Source organism: Sander vitreus, chromosome 22 (assembly GCF_031162955.1).
Source record: "Sander vitreus isolate 19-12246 chromosome 22, sanVit1, whole genome shotgun sequence".
In the NCBI taxonomy this organism is placed as follows: domain Eukaryota; kingdom Metazoa; phylum Chordata; class Actinopteri; order Perciformes; family Percidae; genus Sander; species Sander vitreus.
This window is the reverse complement of record NC_135876.1, coordinates 21,194,519-21,220,854: the sequence shown is the minus strand read 5'-3', so window position 1 is coordinate 21,220,854 and position 26,336 is coordinate 21,194,519. Positions and strand designations below refer to the sequence as shown.

At 40.1% G+C, this 26,336-nt stretch overlaps 1 protein-coding gene across 1 annotated transcript in view; it reads right to left on the bottom strand.

Annotated features, from left to right (window-relative positions):
- Nucleotides 1–26,336, bottom strand: part of dpp6a (dipeptidyl-peptidase 6a) — a 168,034-nt gene that overhangs the window by 16,363 nt on the left and 125,335 nt on the right. The window contains exons 4-18 of the mRNA XM_078280445.1: nt 24,125–24,219; nt 23,576–23,650; nt 21,532–21,584; nt 20,537–20,618; nt 15,681–15,801; nt 7,892–8,046; nt 7,703–7,800; nt 6,992–7,115; nt 6,765–6,803; nt 6,358–6,465; nt 5,933–6,024; nt 4,820–4,867; nt 4,585–4,703; nt 2,524–2,595; nt 509–616 (exon numbers count right to left, since the gene is read on the bottom strand). Coding sequence (XP_078136571.1) covers nt 509–616; nt 2,524–2,595; nt 4,585–4,703; nt 4,820–4,867; nt 5,933–6,024; nt 6,358–6,465; nt 6,765–6,803; nt 6,992–7,115; nt 7,703–7,800; nt 7,892–8,046; nt 15,681–15,801; nt 20,537–20,618; nt 21,532–21,584; nt 23,576–23,650; nt 24,125–24,219 — 1,389 coding nt within the window. The remainder of the gene's footprint in view (nt 1–508; nt 617–2,523; nt 2,596–4,584; nt 4,704–4,819; nt 4,868–5,932; nt 6,025–6,357; nt 6,466–6,764; nt 6,804–6,991; nt 7,116–7,702; nt 7,801–7,891; nt 8,047–15,680; nt 15,802–20,536; nt 20,619–21,531; nt 21,585–23,575; nt 23,651–24,124; nt 24,220–26,336) is intronic.

Sequence of the window (26,336 nt, the reverse complement as noted above, 5' to 3'; positions counted from 1 at the left end):
GGAGGAGTGAAAAGTCTCATCCCCAGCTGCTAGAAAAGGAAGCCAAATTGATGTGTTGCTAAATTATAATGTAATTAAAACATCACACTTTTCTCTACTTTGAGCCTGAGGGTTGAAACCCTCCTAAAGCCACCTACACATGATAGGCGGAAAAACCGCTTTGCGCCAGCCGTACCATTGATTTCCCATGGGGAAAGCGGTGCCGCCCAATTACTACTACTACTACTAGTAGAAAGCGCAACCAATGACATAACAACATGTCGTTACCTAGCAACGGGAAATAGCTTCCTTGCCACCCTTGATGACGTTTACCCGAGCTGCGCTTTCCTCTCTGTGCTTTGCTCCACTCCCTACCTAGCGGTGCGCAGAGATCAAATCGCGTATCATGTGTAGGCGGCTTAAGGTTTTGTGATTTATTTAGTTTTTATCTGCCAACTATTAGATCATTTGTATGCATGGACTTTACTTGTCCATTAATGTGACTGTGGCTCTGACACCTGATACATACTGTAATCATCCATGTTGATCTCCTTGTACTCCACTGTGGGCATCTGCATGGAGTCCAGAGTCAGCCTCAGGTTCTCGTTACTCTCCAGTTTATATACTTCTGCAATACCTGTAGACATCACATGAATAAACAATGAGACTGCAGTTAACAAAATGTACTTCATTATTTTTGGACAGTATCATGGCCAGAGCTTGCCTTTCAAACATATACAGTAAGTCCAAGTTGTAGTTATGATACTTGGCAATCCAGACATGTAACAGTACACCCAAAACTACCCGTTATAGTCTTGGTTTTAATAGTTCAATAAAATAAATACATTTTTGATAGTTATAGCTATGTATGGAGCTGTGCATTCAAATTCATACAAGAAAGCGGCTCCACACAATATCAGAGCCTCTCCTCTTCCAAAACCTTCAGCATGAACTCCAACAAAATACAAAAGCAGACATGTCTGCAGCTGAAACTGTGACCTGGATTCGCTTTAGGCAACCCTCATGCCTCAAGAGGCTGTCCTGAATAGAGAACCAGCTGTACTTATTCAACAGCTAAATTTGGTTTGTGCAACACTAACTTCATCACCCTCGGTTGCCATGACTGCTGGAGTCCAATGGGATGTAGTGAACATTGTGTGTGAGGATTGGTGAGTGTAAAGGCAGCATCCAGGAGGGAAATCTACAAGCAGCTGCCTGTACTGGCAAACTCTGATAAAACCTGACAGGCTGATGGAGGAAGACTTCAATTAACCCTTCTGAGAGGGGAAGCTCTGCCTGGGTTACTGACTGGCACCATACACAACAATCAGTGTGTTTCTTTATGCATGCATAGACTCATTCTGATATTACTTTGACTCTATCATCGCTCACTATGTAGTCTTAGTCACATACAAAGCACAAGCAATGTTATGTTGCCTATCATCAAAAAAATGAAAAACACTAAAACAAACATTTTATTGGTCACTCTAGTAGTACTGCTCCAGCAATGACAACGTCGGCCGGTTGGTTGGTCCACTACTGTGAGCCAGACTGAAACATCTAAACAACTATTGGATGGATGCCATGACATTTTTGGTTCACACATTCATATGTTGAGTTCCAATAACTTTTACGATCCCTTACATTTTGACCTGATGATGGTGCTCAAGGAAAACCTTGAGCACCATCATCAGGTCAAAATGTATCCCATTCTATCAGTTTATGACTACATACTTTCAAATCTAATACCATTCCCAATAGCTGCAGCTGTACTTTGTGTTTATTGCAAATGTCAGCATGCTAAAATGCACAAAATGACAATGCTAACATGCTCATAGCAGGTGAACATGTAAACATTGGCATTGTGAGCATGTTAGCATGCTGATGTTAGCCTTTAGCTCTAGACCTGCAGAGCTGCTACCGTAGTTGCAGTCTCTTAGCATTGTTCATAATAATGGCATCCTGATTGCATTGCTAAGACGCCACTTTAATAGGAATCTTGAGAATAGAATTGTACATCCCTCAGTGTAGAAGAGCCATTTAAAAAAAACAGCAAACTCCCAAGTTTGGAAGGTGAACTTTTGGTTAACATTTTTGCACTTTTCCACAAAAACACTGTTTAACAGCCGAATGCATGAAATAATCTATGGTAATAACATAAAGACTTCTTTTAACATAGTCAGGGCAGTGACATCATTTTGGTAAAAGATGACACAGACTGGCACACACTCACGCACACTGTAGTAATCTAATTACTGTATGCTAATATTGACATTGTGCAGGTCATAATTTAATGAGGACATCCATTGTGAGGAGTAATGTGATTACTGCCATCATGCTGGACTTGGCTTGTAGACAAACATCTACTCAATGCGCACAGGTAGTCATTCTGCGCTGCAAGGGACACTTCTTCTTTCCCCTATCGACAAGGTTGTTTTAAATATAGCAATTATGCTACTGCGCACAAGGTCACTCATAATGTCTTTAACATAATCCAGAGTCTTGTTAATGCAAATATGTGATATAGTTGGTGGAAATACTCACTCTCCCTGTCTTGCGTCTCACTTTCTCCGTCTCTCTGCGTCCTGTAAACGGCTACAAACGGGATGTCCCGTCCTGAAGAGAAAATCAGAAAGTTTTGTCATCATATTAAAGACATTAGTGAAACAATCGGGGACATGGTCAGGATTATCTTAACTTCTTGGGTAATTTGTTTTAGACAATAAAGTTGTTACATACAAGTACAAAGCTATATTTAGTTTTTGTTTGTGGCAAGAGCAAAGTCTGTGTTCATTATCAACACAATGAGTCTCCAGATCTTGTCTCTGTCAGAAAAAGAGACGATTCTTTTCTTATTCAATTTAGGTATTCCAGTGGCTGAAATAGCTTTTCCATATCTAGGCCAACAACAGAGGCAATTTCCCGCAAGCTAAAGCCCTAAAACCGGTAATCAGGGGGGTAAAGGGACAGCAAATGAAGTGATTGATGCACTTAGCAAATTGGGAACACGGTGCAGGAACATTGTGGTTTTGTATGGTGGAAAGTACACAAGCCGCTCGCTCGCTTAGTCCTTTTTTTCCTCCCACTCTCTCTCGTCGTGGTAATGATATCATAGCCTCATCACATAAATACTTCTGGTCAGGCTGCAAGGATAGAGGGGGATTACAAATGTATGAGGTGCAGGACAATTAGCTAACAGTGACTTCTGGGATATTATGGGTTTGATCTGACTTGAGTAATGATAACTTAGTAAGGTTCAGAGGTGATTGACATAAAAATATTGGATCAGTGATTAAATATTGAAGCTACAAGGCCTCAAGTCAGACTGAAATCAAAGAAACATGGATCTATTTAATCTTTTGGGCTTTGTTTTTGCAGCAATGTGAAGACAGTGCTACGACATTTTGACAGTTTTCTAATCTGAAACATGTTTTGCCCATTCTTTTGTTATTGTCATTTCTGGTTCAACATGTAAAGATCAAAGTTGTAAGGAGAGGCACACCAAGATGTAAGTTCTTATTTTTTTGGAAGAAAATGGAGAATAGAGACACAATGATCAGGTCTTTCTTGTCAGCACAAAGACACATGCTATCGTTAAATGGTTCCACCAGTGAGTACAGACAAAATACTTGACAGAAATATGCAGAAACCATAGAATAATGCTGAATAGTAGCAGTAACCACATTTACTAAACTACTGTACCAAAGTACAACTGTAACATACGTGTACTTTAGTTGAATATTTCTATTTTATATTACCTTATACTCCACTACATTTCAGAGGAGAATGTACATTTTATTCCATTACATTTACAAGCTAAAGTTACTAATTGTTTTTCAAAAATGCGATTTGACATACAAAACATATGATCATCTTATAAAATAGGAGGCATTGTTATATATTCAAATACCCAACTGTCAGTGAAGCATTTAAAACATAAAAATACCACTTACATGTTAATGCATCAATAATTATAATCCAGAAATATAATAACATGGCACTAACACTACTTGTTGCTAATACTTTTGTACTTTTATTTGAGAAAAAATATTGAATGCAAGACTTTTACTTGGAAATGGACTATTTTATAGTCTAGTATTGCTACTTTTATCAGTATCGGTAAATGATGTGATTTCTTCCAAAACTGAAGTAAACACATTTGATAGAAATCAAAAAAATATAAATCTAATGCAACAATAGAAAGGGTAAGCCTGTCTGTATTAAGCTAAATATTAAGGAGTGATTGCATCTGTATCTAACATCCTCACCTGTTGCTAGACTGTAAAAGTATTTCCCTTCAACTGATAAGATCACTGCCATCTGAAGGAAGGAGGGCAGATATGTGAACTGAAGCATTACATCTGCAGCCTCTAGTTTAAAAACTGCCAAAGCCAGTGCTGCCAAAAAAACACCTTCTTTGCATGTCAAACTGGTCGGCTAATATTACTTTTCTTCTTGAAGAAGCCATCCATACTAGACAAGTGGACTCTTGGTAGACACTTTAGTCACAACATCGTTAAAATAGAGCCCTATGTGTATCCATAATGTGGATTTCAGATAGTTCAAACGGAGGGGGGCATGAGTCAGAGATTCAGTATTAGCTACCTTGGCAGTTGAGCAGGAAGTAGGTCATGTTGTGGCTGAAGGAACCGCTGACGTAGTCACAACTGTCGGACAAGGCACACGACAGACAGCGACGGTTGAATGAACCAAAGGTGTCCGCACTATGGAAACAAAGAAGAGGACATTTCACTTTAGTTTTTATCCAAATGGCCAAAATGGAATCCACTTCCAAAATAACTGCAGATTCAGAAAACATAATACAGAGAACAGCCGGTACCTGTACAAATGTCTTCGCTTTGGACCATCCTCAGTGCTCAAGAAGTATCTGCATTAATATAGGGGGAAGAAAGAATGTCATAGCAGCAGATTTAAGTTTAGCTGTAAAATGTTTTGACCACTCAGCTTGGGGAAACAAAAAAAAGTACCTGGAACAGACAAGCAGGGCCCCAACTACTCACTGAAATAGATGTTTTATAAATGAATAATGAATCCTTTTAAAACAGAAATAGGCCAAATCTTACCCCTTTGGGAAAGACGTTTTTGGGTGAGAGAGTTTATTTAGTCACTTCAACACTGGGAATAATGAGTAACTGTGTGTCTATGCGTGTGTCTGTTTGTAAAAACAGGTGTGTAGATGTGAGATCATGTTAGTTCGATCACAGTTGCCTTGTGGCCCTGAGTGTGGGTGTGGAATTATCAGGGCATGATGGGGATGAGTCACAATCCTCATGGGTGCCCAGAGACACAGGGCGGGGTTTTTTTTACACCGAGCGCATTTAGAGCGGTTTATTGTGCGTCTCTGTGCGAGCTGGTAGAAGAACAGGAGGCTCAACACAACAGACAATACGTTTAATTGCAGTCTCAAAATGTAGCATCTTGACAATAAACAGATTCATTTGCCTGTTGGGCAGCAACATTCTGCTTCAGTGTGCTTTATCCATGGTACTGAACCATGAAAGACCCAGAAAAACCCTGTATATGAATGTGGGGTCTCTCTCTGTCTCTGTCCATGGTGCTGAAACATTCAACCTATTGTCTCTCAGCCAAAGTCCAATTGGTATGCTGTTCTACCCACATTTCCTATTTCCTCACGTGTCACCTCATGTTTCTTCATTAAGACAACTGACAGTTTCATTGTGTTTAGCTAACTTTATAGAGGGTAGAAACCGGTTTCTTTTTTGATGCCATTGCAGGCCAAATCTCTAACAGAATGAAGAGATAATGAAGCAAGTGCTTCCATCCATTTGACCTTTGTTTGCTTATGATTAAACAAGGTGTACCTGCATTACAACAGCTAAAGAAGTATGATTTACTGTTGTTTTTCTTGCTGTGAGTGCGCAAGGTGATACTGGTTTGTTTGGGTTGCTGATGGTGGTTTGTGCATGCTCACATCAATTGGCTGTCCTCATTATAGGCCAGGACTTGGGTGACATCCCAGTCTCCGGACGTGATCGACTGCAGTGTGTCTGTACTTGTGTTGGGCTTTGGAGACAAACAAGAAAAGTAAAATAATGTGGCGTCTTTATTATATTATTATAGTATTATTATAGAGTTATAAGACAATAAAAGTGCTGATTTTATCATCTAAAATGTGTATAAAACAACACAGGCTAGAGAGCTAGAATAAGTTTGTGTAGTATGAGGTTTAGATGCAAAATTGATTATTAAAAAAAATATAAGGTCATTCTTCTTAAGCTTAGAAAGCATACTTTTGAATAATATTGAAGTCACTGTCTGTTATGATTATTTTAACGAAAAACACTGAATAATAAACGTGATGAATGTATACTGACTCTAAACAATATAATCTCTTACCTGGGAGATGGACATGGAGATGTGAAAGAACTTGCCCCTGCCTCCTTGAGGAATAGCGCGGGTAAAGAACAGTTTCAGCCCATCTTTGGAAAACAGAGGCTTCTCTTTCTGAAGACACAGAGAAGAGCATTTGAATATTTTACTTAACAAAACATCAAAATAGAGCACCACAAAGAAATTATAGAAAACAAAAAAGTCCCCCCATTACAATTTACAAGAGACAACATAAAAAAGCCTGCAACACTGCCACGTAACATTTAAGTTGAATCCAATTGCTGTGCCACACTGAGCTATATAGAATATGAACTAAAACTAAATTCAGTTACACAAATTAAAAGTTTAATCTAAGCAAGTTCACCTTCATTAACAACTCCAAATATAAGTTACATGTGTGTCAATCTTCTCACCTGTCTGTGCAGCCATCCTTCACTTTCATCTTCATGTTTCTGTAGAAACAGATTAACAGGTTTCAGTTAGTGTATGAAAACTTTGATACATACAGTACATACAGTGCACACACACACACACACACACACACACACACACACACACACACACACACACACACACGGACACACACAGTCAGACAAACAGGCAGACAGACAGACAGACACCCACCCCCACACCCACACACCTTTGTGCAGACCCCCGTTGTGGCCTCACACAGTGTGAGTATAGAGATGTTCTGGGCTCTGTTCAGCCAGTTGATGGCCAGTTTGGTGGTGGTGGCCCATTTCACCATGGTGACATAGTACTCACTGACAAACACAGAGAAATTATTAACTACGATTAACTTCATTTACATTGCAAGATCTGTGAATCAGCGTCGACAGAGGGTAAATGACCAATCGCTGGGACAAAAATGTCGGAAAATAAGATGATGATATGATGAGAGAATTTTAAATAGCGATGAAACATTAATGATCTTAGAAAAATTGAAACATTAGAGCAGCATATAATGAGCCAGAGAGAAGGAGGAATAAAATATTGGGTATAAATGTGAACAGAGCAAATGGGGGCATTAAACGTAATGGAACTAAACACAGGGCCACATTAAGTAAAAATGTATCACTGGAGAAATGTACAGAATATTTGCAGGATATACATGGCAACAGTAGCGGAACATAATGATACAAAGGAAATTAAAGATATATATATAGTAATCTAATTACTATAATATATATAATCAGAAAATGAAGACATGGAGAGAGATTACACACATGAGACAATATTTGTGTATGAATTAAATGTGTAAATTTATAGAACAAATGTAGAAGGTGTAAAATGGGCATGATTTGAATGAGTGGAAAGATTGATTGATTGATTGACAGTTTGCATGCCTCACCCCATCCTGGGATCATCAGGTCTCCTCATCTCGATGGTGTGAAGAGGGCCGTTAAGGTTCACAATATACAGAGTGATAACTGGGTTCTCCTCGCCGGCCTGAAGGGGATGAGGAAAGAGGAGACAGTTATAATGATATGACATCTAATATCTAAAGAAAATATCTATTCCAAAGTGTTGATGATCTAACCTTAGGGTAGTGGTACTCTTTCCCCATTGGGTAGGGTGTGCCCGTGAACATGGGCAGCTCCATCCTGGGCACCAGGGTGTCATTGATAGTGGCGTACGCTAACCTGGCCCCATCTGGAGACCACCAATGGGCAATGTGGGACTGGAAAATCTCCTCTGGAAGAGTAAGAACAAAATGACCATCGATCATAATGACAGGGAATTAAATAAAAAAAACTCACACAGCAGAGACAGTTAAGTTAATTATATGGCTGCAGGCCAACAGAATCATGCTGCTGCTGCTGCTGCTTGTCACGGTTAATAATTAACAACAGGTGTTGTGGGAGAAAAAGTATTTTTAAAATGTATAATTGCTGTATCATTAGTAGTCCTCTTTGTATTGCATTGCTCCCTCTGTTCACAGAAGTTCATTAAATTACTCATGCACGTTGGCCATCGTACAGGATTCATGGATGTAAAGTTGAGCTGTCTTCGATTACACAACAGTCAGAAATATGCAGTTCAAGCATTACAACTTGTAAAGGTCAAAGTGCCAAACCCGCAGTACCAGGAGAAAATGCTAGTTAATCACAAACCACTTAATAAAAAACAAATACAAACCAATATTTATAAAATCCCCCCATAAAAAGGACAATAATCAGGACTAAAAATCAGGTCAATCCAAAGTTACTCTTTATGCCCCATCAGCAATACGGTATACTAACTCTTGCCTGACCTATTTGCTATATTTGGACTCTCTCGCTCACTATGTATCTCTGTTTTAAACCTACTTACACAAAAACACACACAGAGTACAAAATGTTGAGGTCATACATCAAAACAGCTTTTAATCTCAGTGCAGCCTATCGACCAAAATAGAACTCAGCCAGATTTCCCAGAAATGAACCAATTTCTCATGGACAGAGTCCGTGTCTCATGACAGATAGCTTTAGCTTTTGGGTTGTCGTTACCTGTGTGTGTGTGTGTGTGTGTGTGTGTGTGTGTGTGTGTGTGTGTGTGTGTGTGTGTATGGACCATTTTTTCAGCAAGAAACTAACATCGACTCATTTCAGATTTGCAATCTAGCTAGAGGTTTCCCTTGACACTTTCTGTGTGCAGGTGCGTGTATTTAAAATTACGTTGCAATCACACACACTCCTGTTCAGCAGAGGATAGCAGTCGAGGTCCTCCGTCTCTTCTACTACAACACACACACACACACACACACACACACACACACACACACACACACACACACACACACACACACAAACTCCTCTGTTAACACACAGTGAGTTATTAAGAAATTATGCAAATAAAAGCTCACTGAGGGAACTTTTTGACAACATAAAGCGTGGCCGCGACAACTCTACTTCATTATTAAGTCTGCGGCGACGACGCAGACGGCATCAAACAGTTCGACTTATTGTTACAGCTTGCCACTAGCTTCATTTATAGCAACTTTTGCAATTCAAATTTAATTAATGCTGTTTATCTGTGGGACTGGGTGCTGGCTTCGGGGAATTAACAGACATCGACTACCAATTAGCATTTTCATTAACTGTGCACGCTTGGTGGAATTACTTGATATGCAGCATTATTTGACAAACACTCTCAGCACAGACATATGTACATTTCTTCTCTGATGCAGCTCTGCAAAAGTATTTGCACCTGTAGTATCATTTCAGTATCTGGACATTGCTACACTCATTATAACACCACACATCTCTATGCCAGTGACATGAGAGGAAAACGGTGTAATGGTACAATTTAGTCCAGTTAGTCTTTGCTCTCCCTGCCTGCTTGGTGTGTCCACCTGCACTCTGCTGGCACAGCTCAGTGGGGAATGATTGGATCACACTGTCCGATGACGAACAGAGCAGCACAGCACAGCATTATGCTGCATTTGCAAATGATGAAAGTAAAAATGATTTCCCACATGGCTAGTTCTGCAGCTGCCCGCTGACTTCACCAGCGGTGGCTTAAAAAGCTTTCCATGTGGAGTGGATCCGCCGGGCTGATGGATTCGCTCGGCTGTGGACGCCCAATCACCTTGGCTAGTCAAGGAGAAAGTAGTTACGTTTCTTGAAACATCGGGATATGTGCACGCTAACAAAAGAGAGTGAGGGAAGAAAAGGATTGAAAGTAAAAGAGTGTAAGTGAACTACTTTTGATGAGCCAACTCTCGTTTTCTTCCTCTATAAGTAAGTTGATTCTCTCTCTTTTGCCAACCACCTCATTGTGATGATTAACAAGGTGAGCTGTCTGAGGCTCATCTCCCCTCTACATGTTCTTCATCCTGCTGTGCGGACTCAATTATTCACTGAGTAAAGGACATTATTAATGCATGAGATACCATGAGTCAAGTGGCCAATAAGAAATAATGAGTGCAGATACAGGCAAACTGAACTAATGAGAAAAAGATAAGAAAATCGGAACGCTGTTGGTGGCGTATAGTTAATTTCTTGCTTTTATTAGGAAAAACTAAGAAAAATATATGCCTACTGAGGATACGAGCCATATGGTAGTATTGAAGCAATCTGTGTGGACACCTTGATCAAGCAAACAGTTCCTGTATTAAATGACCATATGTTTCCAACAGAGGGCAGCAGTGTCACATGCAGCCTTTTATCTCAGTTCTTAGCGTCTGATGCAGATTTCTTGGCCACTTGTTCTATGTTTTTGGAGGCTGACTTCTTTCCTCTTTTGTTCTGAATATTCAAACTCTGTAGTCCACCCCACTAATCGTAGGTAACAATTGCATCAAGCCTACGGTCACCTCTCCCACAAGACAAAACTAAATCCTGGCTAACTGATTGTGAACCACTGTATCGTTTAACTATCATATATAAATAAATAAAAAATCTACATAGCATGGCAAAATCCTAGGATCTATGAGATAAAAAAAGGATCACTGACAAGCAGGTTGGTTAGTTGACATGACATTCTAGTTTTCAACCCTAACCCCAAAACACATGTCAGTAAATCATCTGCAACTATAAATACCGTACAGTTACTGCGCTGACTGAGGTGACAGTGCAAGTGATAATTGAGCAAGAATAGACTAGCTCATGGCAGAGTGAGGTGAGATTTTGCTGAACATCTTCAGAGCCTCATCAGCACTTTGTGGCTCCATCCAAAGACAACCTTGGCAGACGATCCAGGAAGAAAATACTTTTACTGTGAGTTGTTTCTTTTGTAGGTCTATAATAAGCAAACAAGGAGAGGAAAGAAAAATGTTGGGAGGATGTAGCCCCTGTGTATACATTTCCCCAGGAATGGTACCACTAAAACATTTTCCTGAAAGTAAACTATTTGTTCATAGTCTCAAATAGACTCTAAGCATTTTTTATCTTAAAGGGGCAGTCCATCAGTTTTACACATGAAGTTAACTGCATTATTTTTTCAAAGAAAATAGTTCCCTCCACCCCCCAACTCCAACTTTATGGAAGTGCAATACTTAACTGTTGGAGTAGCCCTTTTACACTGCACTTCAACAATGATCACTTGTCAAAAACAGTTTTCTGGATTGTGATGTTACTGAGCGAATTTGAGTTTTACAGGTGACACTTTGCACCCATGTTACAAATTGATACAAACAAATCTCACTTCCTTCCAAAACCTGACATCACATCACTTCCTATCCCATCACTCTTTTTTACAGTATATACACTGGGAATAAAATAGGAAAAAAAAGATATCTTTTTCCATAATGCAAGTATTTGGCTCCATGATTTCTACAAATAATTCAAAACACAAGCCCCAAATATGTCATTTATAATGTTGACAAGTGTGTTAATCAACTCCAAATCAGTATCCTACAATGACCGTGTCAAAGAAATAGATCCCAAATCCAAGCAATGCAGCCTAAATGCACTAAAAAAGTTCTAAAAAAATATTTTCAACTGTGTGTCACATCAGTTTCAGCTTGTTCTTACACCAAACAACATTTTTACTTCTTTTAAAAATCTTTCCCTTTCTAGCACACAAGTGTTGATTATGTGGTTACTCTACGCCCCACAGGCTCAGCAACAAACAGAGCAATAAACACACACAACCCTATGAACAAGCCTCTCAATGCAAACCGTCATCTAGCCAAACATCTATGGGGCAAACATGACTCAAATCAAAGCGACGCCGGGTTTTTATCTTGGTGCACCAGAGCCCAATAAACAGCTGTTTCCTCGGGCGGCGTCACACTGCAGGATGTGTCAGTATCAGTACAGCCTCAACAATCAGACAGCCGACAGATGACAGAACACTTGAGACTCTCTTGAGGCGTTTTGGGCTATTACACGCTGCCAATGGGGTTCTTGGCTGTCTCTTTAATTATTAATTTTTTCTTCTCCCGTCTCTTTCTGTCTCTCCTGCATGCACACTATACACACACATACACATTCATGCATTAAGACAGCCATGGAAGCCAGAGGATATTAAAGCCTGGGAGATTATTTGCCAACCTTTCACCCCTCAGCATCAAATCTGCCGCGCAGCGACAGCCAGGGCTTAAGACCTCATTTCTCCTCTTCGGTAGTCTGAGCCTCAGCTTGACCTTGGCCAGAGCAGAGTCTGAGTCATTAGCATTGGAAAATCTTCTGCCTTGCAGTCCCACTGATGACTGTAAACATTACACAACCTGGCGCCACTTCTAAGCTCCCCTGCAGATGCTGGTATCACCACTGGGCCAATGCCAAATCTATTTACAGGCTTATAGACATTTCTTTCAAAGGGGATTTATCATGAATAGGAATGAAAAGGACTTTTAGTGCATTAGCACAAATAAACAAATACAACCAGATAAAAATAAATCAAATCATCAGCTACTTGGAATTTATTTTGGCAAAACATTGCTGAACATTTAGTCTTGCATTGCCAGACCTATCTCCAAAGCGCTGTGGAGTAAGACATTATACCCATATATGACATCTCATTCTAAACTCACAGGCGTTAATGTGCTACTATAACAGCCTCCACTATTTCAAGAAGGTTCTACACAAGATTTAAGAACCTGGCAGCAGGGATTTGCTCCCATTCAGCCACAAGAGCATTAGTGAGGTTGGCCACTGATAAGGCCTGGCTTACAGTCAGGGTTCCATTTCATCCGTAAGGTACAGTAATAACAACAGGGTTGAGGTCAGGGCTGTGTGCAGGCGGGGGGAAAAAACAATTCTATATGAACCTGGCACAAGGGAATAGCATAAAAATTGGAAATATTATTCAATGATGTAGCATTAAGATTGGTTTCTGAATTGGAAATAAAGAGCCAATCCCAAATCATGAAAAACATCCCCAGACAACAGGCGTGTCCACATACTTTTGGCCATGTAGTGTATCCTCATAGCTCCTAAGCAATCAATCAAAGTGAAGTAGTATGTTTTGAGGGGAAAAGTTATGCTTTAATCTTTAATTTGTGTGGTGCATAGGGGGTGTAATAGAAAAATATTATACATTATAGTAACACCAGTAAGTATAACCCCATACAATCCAACTGCCACACAGACTACAGCCTTCAAAATCACCTTGCAGTTGAATCAACACCTCTCTAAAACACTTAACAAATCTGAATATTACAATCTTCATGTGGGTAGGATTCAGGGCAGTGCTGTTTGATTAGACTGTAGCTTTGGTGTACCCAATAAACTGACGATGGACAACTATACTTAATTAGCCAACTACTACGGCAAAGCAAACCAAAGCAACCATGATTACTAATAATTAGTTTAATTTAAGCCTGTTATCTTTGGATTTTGCCTTAACTACATTATTACCTTAAGTGTAATTATTTTAGTATACTGTATGCAATCTCAACTTAAAATAATGTCTGATATTTTAAATTTGATTTAATTGAATAATATAACATTTCATGAAAACAAGCTAAGAAAAAATAAGCACCAAATATTCTACTATGTGATATCTCAAGATAATGAAACAGACTGGAAGAATCTCAACATGCCATCACATCGCACTAGCTACACTTGGAAAGTTATGTGCAGGAATAAAGAAAATACAATTCTGTTGTTCATCAATTCACTTTTATTTCTGCATTATGATTCTGTGTTTCATCCTTCAGTGAAAGATTTATCCTGCACTAAATAATGAGTGTAAATTACCAGGCCTTCAGCAGCGCATAAATATGAGTCAGGGGGTCAGACAGTGAAATAACGCTCTGATTAATGTTTAACTGGCCGAGAATGAATATTGCTCTTGAAGGATGGACGTGGGTTCAAAAGTCAGCCTGGCTAATAGGAGATAAGAGGAGCCGTGGGTTGACTAAATTAAATTTAAAAAAGCAGCCCAGTCCTGGAGAGAAAACAGCCACACAGCTCTTTGTCCTGGTGCACTGGTGACCACAGATAACCTCTGTGTCACAGCTTATAAATCCTCACAGGCCTCCTAGGTGGCAGCCATTTACATTAACAAACAGTTATGTATTGTTTTACAGTGCTACTCGAGGATTAACAGCTTTCTGTATATCATAGGCAGTCTCTATTTCTGCTATCTTTATATCTATGTGCTTGCCGCTCCCCATCTCCCTGTTGCTCTGTTATTAAAACACAGTTCCACTGGAGCAGAGAGTGCACCCAGCGCAGCGGATATAAATTCATTAGTTGAACGCTAACACAGCAGCCGTCCCGTTTTTAACTGCGAGGCGCACAGGTGAGCTTTGATCGGTGGCGGCGGCGCTTGGAGAGCACCATGACATCTGTATCAGAGTGTGTACGACATACGCCAGCGCTGAATTAATGCAAATCAACCGATGTAGAACATTCATTCATTTTCGGGGCTGTGTAAAGCAGAAGGAAATTGGCAGTTTCCACTTTTAATTTACCTGCAAGAAATCAAGTGCTACACGCCAAAGATACTAATGTGGATGCAGCCGCTGGGGAGTCACACTGTCTCATGTCATTACTCTCTAATACGTGGGTAACTGCAGAATGTTCAAATTAATGTAATGGGATAGAGTGAGAAGACAGAGGGAGGAAAAAGGGTTCACTTTACATATTCACCATATTGGTCATCATGACTTAGGTCTGTGGTTCTGAACCTTTTTACCTTTTATGAACCTTTTAAATGAAGCTTTGTCGACATGCGACCCCTCATCACGTTACATAAATGATTGGTGAGTTCCACCAAAGCGAAAAGTCAGGAAAAATACAGTTTTGTCTTCTTTCCTATCCTGTAAATTATGTCACAACCAAAATTGCTTTCTTGCTGAGAGTTGGAAGAGAAGATGGATACTACTCTCATGTCTGTACGTTCATGTAAGGCTATAGCCAGCAGTGGTTAGCTTAGCTTAGCATAAAGACCGGAAACCAGCTAGCCTGGCTGTGTCCAAAGTTAAAACAGTCTGCTCAGCAGCACCTCTAAAGCTTATTATTTAACACATTCTTGTTGTTTAATCTGCAGATTTCCGTGGGGTTATGAGGGCGACTATTTTTGGCCAGGCGCAGTGACTTCCTAAAGTCACTGAACAAGCTTTAGAGCTGCAGGCTACCTGATATTTCTGTCTGAAAGCCTTGCTAAATAATGCCTGGCTAAATACCTCTGGGGGTAAATATACAGAGAAATAGATATAGAAAAGTCCCCATGAAGCCAAGTTGTCACTTCGAAGGAATAGTCAAACATTTTGGAAAATACAGGAAAAAACGAGCACCTTATCTTAGCATAAATATTGGAAAACCGTCTCCTGGTTCTAGCTTCATATTAAACAGACAGATATGAAAGTGGTATCAATCTTCTCATCTAACTATATAAGTGTAATTCAACAAAAGTCAAACTTTTCCTTTCATGGCAACATTTTGTTGCCTTACCTTCATATAGCCAATCACTGAGCCCATTGAAGATGACGCCCTCCTTGCCAGTAGACACCAGACGAATGGAGCGGTTGTCCACCCTGGAGCGATAGTAGATGTTGTTCTCAAAAACGAAGATCTACAAGAGCCAGAGAGAGAGAAAATACATCATACTACCATATTTTGAAAAAAATAAAAAAATAGACCAACTTACCTTACAACCTATCTTTAAACTAAGAAAAACCTGCGATAAGAGCTTCTCTCTCCTGCTGAAGTGTGCAAAAACACTGAATCCCTTCCAGCTCCATGAACGTATGTATGTATGTAGCTGACCCTAAGTGACTGCCTTCCTACAGGGAATTTCCTCATTGTGAATAAGCTGTTACATTATTATTTTCAACACGCACAAGAGGAAACCTGAGGACATTTTAGTATTTGTACCGACACGTTATTTCGCAGGTGGGAAACCTGGGGGAGGCAGAAGTCATGCTATCGCAGCTTAAATCTACCTGCGGGTCGAGACACACATTAGCATGGTGCTTTTCACCTGTCACACACCATAGAGTGCACCTATTGGCAATAGCACCTTTTTATTAGAATGAAACCAAAGACTTTGACAAGAGTGCGAGAGGACAAAAGAAGTCTTTTCAATTTCTGATAAGACAGCAAACCTTGGGACCAAACTTTGACTTTGACGCTCTCCTTTACAGGCCTGCAGGGGTTTCAAGATAACTGAAGGTCAACTCTTTCATTATAAAGAATAATAGATCATCAGCACCCACAGAGAACGTGATAGGGCGGGCGGCTCTTGGGGCTGGAATTTTTAAATGTTACAGCCTTAATGCTATGCTGAAATCAATCTCAGGCTATTAAAGAAAAGGGTTTGCTCAGTATCTCAAGGATTAGGGAATCTGTGGGCCTGGAGTCGGTATATCATGGTATCAGTGTGTGAATGATTCTCCAAAAACATATTCACACTGAGAAGTCTAAATGATGGGAAGATGTAGAGCAGGAAATCCAATACTGTAGCTACGACTGCTGCATGTTGATTTTTTAAAACTTTTTTTCTACACTGAAAAAAAAGGACCAACGCTACAGAGAATCTATCACATGAACTGACAGTAATTTAGCATTTTTCAATCTTTTACTACACACTGTGTGACAGCAATATGGCATTTAGTATAAACACAGAAAAAATAACTACCCAGCTAAAAGTTTTACCAGCAAACCCTGCATCTCTTTAAAGGTAACACAGGATCTGTCACAATTAGTTTTTCCTGAGGAGACGTGAGCTAGGGGCCCATGTGGTTTGGTGTCACTTTGGTGCAGATAGAGTCCCTGTATAGAAGCTAATCTAGGCCACGGCACAGAGAGAAGACCTGGCCCCGTTCTCTGAAGGAAGGTAGAAACCTGCCAGTGATGGCTGCGATCCACATTTATCCTCAGCGAGAATATTTGAAGGAGATTATACAAACTTTGGGCTGGTGGTTGCCATGCAACTGAAACTGCACCAACAGAATGATGAATGCATTACTTTGCACTTTTTTACCAAGAAAACTATTGTGCTGTTTAGGTAGGAGAATGTATACATAACACATTAAAGGAAACAACTCCAAAATGTCAAATTATTGTGTTCTCAAGCGGTATTAAAGGGGCGATCTACCAATTTTTCACCTGCAAAACTAAATGCTACATTCCTATCAGGCTCAGCTATACTTTGTGTTGTTTTTGTTGTGCTATTTAGCCAACATGTACATGCTAACATGCTAAACTAAGACAATGAACATGGTAAACGTATTACCTCAGCATGCTAACACTCTTTTTATTTTTCAGTTTGTACATCCTTGACTCCTTTCCTCGCATCTTAGTCCCTCCCACCTCAGATGTGAGTGGAGGAGGCAAGGAAGACACGAGGAGAGAGGAGGCGAGGCAACAGGCATTTAATAAAATGAGACATCAATTAAATAGGATGTGTGGCACAGCTGCCGTAGTTTTTATATTTCAGCTGTGTCTCACTCCTCTTTTATACGTCACGGGTGCCAAAATAGACTTCCGCACACACCACACCTGTGCAAAGTTATTATGAATCCCACTGCTTTTCTTGGAAAGACACAGCCTGCATAGAAGCTAAGTGCTTAGGCAGATGGTTGAGGTGAGGTATTGCTTAGTAGTGCTTAGGGTCAGGAAAGCCCATTGGTCAGGGGATAGGACCTGAACAAATTGAATATCTTGCACGAGCCTGGATGCCTGGCCAATCCAAGTGCTTGAATGTTACGCAGGGCGTGTCTTGCCAAGAAAAGCAGTGGGATTCATAATAATGCACCTGTGCATCCTCGCTCACAGCTCCTCTGGCAAGCCTCCTCTCTCCTCGAGATGCATTTTAGGAATTGAGACATCCTTTCCGGGTCACAGGCAGAAGGAGAGAGGAGACGAGGAGGCAGAAAATAGAGAAAAGAGAAGAGCCCACAATCATTATGAGCTTGTTAGCATGCTGATGTTAGCATTTAATTTAAGTACAGCCTCACAGGGCCTCTAGCATGGTTGTACACTCGTAGTCTTGCGTTACATATGGAGTTTGAAAAATCTAAGCTTTGGCCAGGAAGGAAAGGTCTAAAGAAAGATGCTATCAAGATGTGTTAGGAAGTTGACCCATACTATAGGGACAAAATGTACTTGGATAGAGTCTTACAGTTTGTCCCTTTTTCTCTCGATATCTCTCAATCTCACATGCACACTATCTCTCTCTCTCTAATGTAATACAAAGGTTAGGCCTTCTGGGGCTGAGAGTCCAAACTTTGATTGTGTCAATGTGTGTCAGCCACATGTTGAAGATTAGCTGCCTACAGCTATAAAAAAAAAACTCTCATTCACTGGGGGATTTACTTTCCACAAAATAAATGTACAAAACATCTTTGTGCAGACACATGCCTCGCAAAAGATAAGATGCCATGTATTTACCCATTTACATTGACTTTTTAGCCTAACAAATAGCTTAACATGTGGCTGGACAGATGGGTTTGTGAGTGTAAATATGGGCATGCATGTGCTCACTATGGGAAAGTACAGGACATTTAATTAAGTGCATAAGGGATTTGGGAACAGAACAGCAGGTGGGCTGATTTATGTATATTAGATGTCTGAATATGACGACACATGCATTGGCTTGCAGACTGCGTTAGCTTGTTTTAGCTGATGGACATCTCTCACTTCAACCTCCACCTCTTCTACAGAGGACATCTGAACCTTCAGGGAAACCAGCAGCTGCTCAGTTTCATGCTAACATAACACTCCTGATGGAAGTCAAACCATTTCATGACTAATGGTGGGAAACTCGAGGCTATATCAATCTAGCGACTGTGTTAATTACTCCGCTGATGAGATAACAGGTAATTAATAGCATTGTGCTGCAGGATGTTATCACTTACATTCTGTCTGCCCTGCAAACCAAGAGACTGAAGCTCATTAATGTTCAGACAAGTGCGACTTTGTAATGATGGAGGCGGAAAACGAATAGTCTTGGAAGAGTTGCTAACGACCATTGTGTCTTGTGATTCAAACAATAGTGTTTAATTTGAATGTGTTAACTGGGAAATATCAGTGGTATAAATTTACACCCTGAGGGACAAAATAGTTTGTGTGCTGCTTTCAAAAACTCAAAATTATACCATACCATTGATTTACGGAAAATGCTGCCTCTGAAATATATAGATTATCCGAGTCCTTAATCAGGGGCTAGATCCTCTAAAGTTTCCGATGATTTCTGGACTGAATTTGTGATAATGGGCCAAGAAGGCCTGTCACACATCTTCCAAATGTGGCCAAAAATGCAGCTGTCTTTCCACCAAATTTAGAGGACACCACCTGTATATCCTTTGCAGCCTTGAGTATCCCATAATAAGTTGTGCGCTGGTTAATTGGTCTATGCAATGGAGTATTCAGGTGATCTTGGTCAGCTCGTAAAGTCAGAATTTTTGGGGGATTCTGTGAATCAGAGGGTGCTACAGGTACATGGATGTTGGATTTATTTACCCTGATACCCTGCTTGCCAGTCAGTTGTGTGTTTAACTGTAATGTCACAACCTTTACTGTAAGCTCAGGTACGATGGAACTTGCCCCTAAATACCATTGATGTTTAATTTCCTGAAATATCTGACTTAGTAATTTGACACGCCGCATTTAAAAGCACCTTTAGTTTTGTTCTACCTAAGGCTTGAACCACCTTCATGTGCTTCATCCTTCAAAGGATGTTGGCATCTGTATAAAGATTGACATGGGCAACTGCACACGTTACCTCAAAGCTGCTCTTGTGGATCAAAAGACTACATGTACAGTATGTAGAAGGTGTCGGTTGCAGTGATGAATCCACAGAGAATTATTAATCTGCAGTTCCCCTCAGCTCTACAAGGCACTTTAGCATCTTTCAGCTCAGAGTTTTGATCTCATCGCCTGCACATTTGCCATATAAACTTTATGATTATTTGTCAATGTTGTGTTCACAGCTTGTTGTGCTGCTCCCAAGTAGCCACGATATTTAAAAAAAATCAATGAATTCAGGTTTAAACAAGTACCTTTCACAACCTCTTCATCACTCATTCCAACTCCTCCCATTAGGGGGCCGCTATAAATTCCCATAAAATCCTTAATTCTGTCTTCCATTAACTTTATAAACTAGCAGTAAAGCACACTGCATGCTAGCACTTGGCACATAGCAAAATTGTGCATAGCCATATTAACTTTTATAATCAAGAATGTTCACAGTGTGTGTTTTTCACTTATGCTTTATTGTTAGACAATAAAGACGGTTTGAATCTTAACTTTGAAACTTTATTGGCCAGCAGACAGAGATGACACTATGCACATATTGTAGTTCATACCAGTTGCTGGTCCTGGGGTCCCCAGCCTGCATACTGCAGCTGAGCATTTCGCACCTCTGGAGGGTTCAAGTTCCACGTCGCCCTGTGGTGCACAGACAGAGGAAACAATGCTATCAGATAGAAGTGCAGACACATACACACAGTGAGTGTCTGCTCCCAGTGCTGCTGCAGGAGAAGAACAAGTGTAGCACATCTGAGAACACAAGTTTAATTGTATCCATAAATACCAGAGCTCTATAACAGTGTCACCTCTACTTATTGTGAAAAGTGCTGCGCAGTGCAGACTGCAGAATTAGAGGTGCCACTGGCTCTATGTCTTTGTCTGGAGCCGAGGATGAATGAGGTCATCAGCTGTGTTGTTTTTTTTTTTTGGCACATTACCACTGGGTGGCAGCACACAAATAGATTTGAGCATGAGAGCTACTGACACTGCCATAATACTGTGACCTGAGGAGGTGAGGTAAAAAAAGTGAAGTGTCTACTAACTGGACAATATGGCCATTAATATGTCTTGACTGCAGCTGATCAGTACCAGTTAATTGAGTTCCTCGAGTTCTGGCTTTTTGATTTTACTACTTTGAAAATGTGTGCCAGGATTTCGGGTTGTTTGTCAGGAACATTTTCTGTTACTCTTTCATATGTTTTTAACACAAGGAATGCCGATCAGAGGGGTTAAATTGCAGCAAAGAGCGCATCCTTATCACGCTTCACTAACGCTTCTTCCTTTCTCCAGGCATTTTAATTGTTCAGATGTAAGATCTGTAGATGTAACGGCAAACCTGGCTGCCATTTGATGTCACAGATCACTTAATAACCCTTTCACCTCACAGATAGCATTGGTGGAGGATAACAGTGTAGTTAATGTAACTTTGTAAGAGGGTAGTTGTAAGAACAATGAATTGCTTTCACAGCCACAGGCAGCGAAGTCAGGTGAGATATTATACAGTAGGATAAGATAATGACAATGGAACAATGCAGCCCTGCCGCCTACTTACGGAGTATCCAGACTGCAGATGATGTAGAAGGCCGTGTAAGAATGCTGGTACACCTGGAAGAAAAGGATTCACATCAGATCACTTCACATGAAGCAAGTTGCAGTTTTACCTTGACAACTTGATTAAAAACGGCCTCTTTTTTGTGTTATTTCGTAAGGAATAATGTGGATGTCACAGTAAGGTAAGACTTACTAAAAAGTTATAAGAAATAAAGAATGTACAAAAAAAAAAAAAAGCTCTAGAAATTGACAATAATGAATTCTTTGAAATGAAAATTGAAAAGGTGTTCCTTTTGAATACTTTGAAAATCTTTCGCACTGACATAAAATCTAGAACATAGGTAGTGCAATAACATTGTTATAGTTTTTGTTTATTTGGTCTATATTGGTCTACAGGTCCATTACATAATCAAAACAAATGTTTAAGAGTAACTTAACACCCCGTTAAAATGACCACCAGTGGTTTAACGTCCCACCCCACTGCAGTGATGTACAACTGTACTCTAGGGTGTGTCAGTACACCGTGACATCACTGTTGGGTGTGGTTACATGTGAAACAGCCTTTACACTTTTAACCAGACAAGGCAGAGAATATATCCTTTCATGCTGCTGTTAATAGGGCTGCCCCCTGAAAATCCAGGAGTCGAATCATCCATCGGTGACCCTGCAGTCGTTTTTTTTTTTGTCAGTAAGTGTGCATTCCATTATATTTTTATATTCTAGCAGGGCGAGTGTACTGAATAGTGTTTCCCACACTCAACTATCTAAAGACATAGATATCAATGGTGAAGGCACAGCTAAACACGTCATTTAGCACAGTTTTCCCTGGTTGTCAGCCCAATGGATGTTCTGATTGCAAAGGAAAGAATAGTAATTTTTTTGTATTGAACAGCCAAATATGATTCAAATCGGGAAAAAAAAATCTGATTTGGGTACCGCCATAGCTGTTAGGTTACTCTTCAATTACTCTCCACGTCAACATATTTGTCTCTCTTCTATTTAAAGCTGCTTTGGATTTCATTGGACTTCACTCTACGTCATACAAAAATACACTAGGCTACACGATAAAAACCTGGAAAGAGCTCTAACACTGGCCTTTCATCTTTGAAATCTTATCTATTGATGAACATTTCTTGACAGATGTTTTCTACAAAAACTGTGCGTGTTACAAATAGTTTCATCTTGTTTGTGCTACAAATCCAGGAACGTATTAAGTCACTCCCTACTGGAGACACAAACGGAGGGCGATTTGTTTGTGCGTTAGTATGCAGACACTGTTCATTGTGAACAAGCGCGATCCATGCAACATGTTACAGAGATGTGGTGTGCGTGACTGTGCATTGTGTGCTGCTACAGTGAGCGTATAGCAGGAATGACATATATCAACGGGATGGAGGTTTGGATGGAATAATAAACCCAAACAACACACGAGGCATCTCTAGTTTGACATAATACTCTCTATTCATCTCAGGCAATAGCACAAGGTTATATCTCTCCCAGCATCTTTCACGCATTAACAATAGGCACAAACTCTCCAGTGGTGAGGCAGCATGAAATAAACATACAGACATCGGCTGACTAAAATGATTCAATATATCTGATCCACCTATATTAGGAGCTGAAATGCTTTGATGCATATCAAGGTGCTGGCAGAGCTGATGTAGTCATGGGACACTTTATTCAGAATTTCACAGCAATGATAAATTCCTAGCCAATACGTCCTGTTCCTTCTGCTTATCTCATATCTCCCTCCCCGCGAGCCCGTTTCAGCACCGAGGGGTTTGTTTGTGTTTCTGCCTCCCTTGCTACAGTTCCACTCGGCTGTGTTGGCCCCCGCTGCCATCGCTGACAGGCAGCGGTGTGCGACAGGCCTTCACACCCCGCCATGATTACTTTCTCCTGCCTTCCCTCCTCCTCCCCCCCCCTGCCTTCGCTGCACTACGAATATGTACCACATCACCCCCCCCCGCCCCAGTGGAGGTGGCTGACATATTTGGCTGTCAAATTGCTAATTCAAAAAACAAGCAAACAAATGAGAAGCTCACCGGTGCAACGTTGTAGGCCAGCAGCACATGCTTCAAGTCAGGAGACACCTCATACTTGCTGGCTTTGTACATTTCCTGAGAAGCAAAAGCAGACATAAGAGGGAAAGAGAAGACAAAAAGATGAGTCCTTTAACCATGCGTGGTATTTTTTCATTAAACTAGTCCTTAACTGACTGCGTTTGATGGATTGCCCAGCTCCTGATGCAAATGGGAGTTGCATTAATCTTTGCACTAGGGCTTGGCGATTTGATGGCAGACATAATGTTGTGTGTCGTCACCCAAGCTGCCGCAGCGCTGATGCTACATCTCCTTTTCCATCTCAACGTTTCCCCCCACATATCCAATGCCCTAAGTTTTAACTATGCAGTCCACATATCACAGCAATAATGGATCATTTGATTAAGCTTTGTAATAAAAAAAGAGCTTTGGGTGCTTTGATTTGCTGACACTATCAGAAATGTTTTAATTTAATTCATGCAGCCACGGTCAGTTCTTTAGTCCTGTGATTGTGACAAAGTAAAGAGAAAGAAGAGATGACAAAGGACTTACAAACTTCTTGTTATGCACCAAGATAGTCTCCTCATTAGTGTCGACGTTGAACTTGACGACGTCACCATCACGATTGCGGTATAATAGCTCATTACCTGCGAGGAGAGGAGAAATAGAGACCTTAATTTCAGATGTTCCCTAATGTATCATGTAATACCTACGTTCTACAGACACACAAATCACTCTAATGACCACACACACACAAACATAGAAGTGCCCTTTAGATATCCCTTTAGACAAAATCATTCCTGGGGAAAAACACAAAGACGCCTGTATGACCCAATATGCTCAAATTCATTTCCTGGCTCAGACACATCGGCAGATGCAATCACTGACCTTTTACAGTCAGAACACAAGAGAGCAATAATTAAGCTCCTTACACAGAATTCCTAGAACATCGTACACTTAACATGTGGAGAACAGATGAACTCAGTGGCATGAGACAGAGAGTGCGAGCACCACTAAGGATGTTATGAGCTTGGCCCTTCATTGTAACCCGATGTCCAATATGCCAGTAATACAACAGGCATTTGAATTGTCTAGTTCCCTGCATATGTAGGCACTAGAAATTAAAATTCTGGTTTCAAAACATATAAATTACCCTTTGAAAATGTTACATAATAGCTGCTGGCTCGATAGTAAAGGCAATATTCAATGTTAATGCAGTTATAAGCTGTCATCGACTACATAATTACATTTTAGTGGATTTTTAATATCAAAGGCATATTAAATTAGGTGTGTTGGAGAGTTTTATTAATCTATCAGCAACCACAAAAGTGCAACTTTTATCAACAAGTGCAGCAATTATAAATGGGTCACTAAGTGGCATGAATATGTGTGTTGGATTTAAATATAAAAGCAGGGCTTGGATAGCAATGATTGTGATCACAATATTAGCTTTAACAATAAATCTAATTGTATTGGTTGAAATTCTACAATCTTATGTTTGAAGGTGTGTCAAGTCAGTGCTCCAGACTCAATCATGAACTGTCTGGCCAGTAACAAGCCTTTGTTTCAAGCACATTAAACACTTTCAGCTTCCCAAACACAATTGAAGCTACAGGTCAGTCTGCCAGGCAACCTGTGAGTGCATTGGAATGTTTACTGTCAATAAACATCCAAAATGACTTCTACTTCTTTCATAAAACACTAGTTAGTTTCAAGGAGAGTCTTACTCTGATTTAAAGATTTGTTCATTTGACATTTTATATTTATCTATCGCTCATCAGTTATAGGTTATAGTTATAGGTATAGATACTTTAGGTTTATTTAATCTATAATTTGGTTTAACCATGATAGTGAACCATTTTAACAATGTTGGTGCAGATGATGTTACAGTGATTTCAGCACCTTGCAAAAGTAATGCTAAATTGAGTGGTTTTGATGAACAACTCTATCAACTCTGCTGCAGATACAGTAAGCTATCGATATAAGACTGTAAAAAAATTAATCCCTTAAAAATGTCTCTATAACATTGGGCAACAATAAAAGTTAGAGTTTGGAAAAAAAAACACACTTAAAGTTTTACTTACTAAAACTTTAACAGTCAAAACACTCTCTTTTTGACTGACGGAAAACATGCCCCAAAATTGTCTTTACAATTTGATTTAAATATTGTGAAATCCTGATTGGTGCATGGAAGTACGTGGCATCACCATTTTCCAACAGAGTCTGCCCACTTGGAACCAGTGAACAGATCTCATAGAAAAACAAAAATCTCACATGTGAAATGACTAAAACAGTTCCAACTTTAGAAGATCATGTAGAGCCCATCACTTATAGTAAGAAGGCCATTGAAGAAATAGGGTTTCAGGGCCTTTAATACAACTTTAGGGACCTTTACACAATGTACAGAATAAAAGTAAATGCTAGGTTTAACAAAAGTGCTCAAGAATCTGACCTTTTCAATGTCATAGAAAATGCCCGGCTTTTAATATACCTAAATACAAAAGCTCCCAGCGCAAACATAGCGAGTTCAGGCCACTGTTGGAAACCCTTGAAAGGAGCCATTATTTGAAAGACGTATGAAAGTTTATACAGCTCCTCATCCATCAGGCTTTTATCAGGGAAGGATAAGTTTAATACAGCAACTGCCCCTTTTCACCTTCAATCCATCTGCGCTCCTCTGTCTTATTGCTTTAGTGATCCATAGGTGCGCGAGCAACCACTCCATTTGGCGAGGTAATTAGAACCCAGAGATTGTTATGCAGAG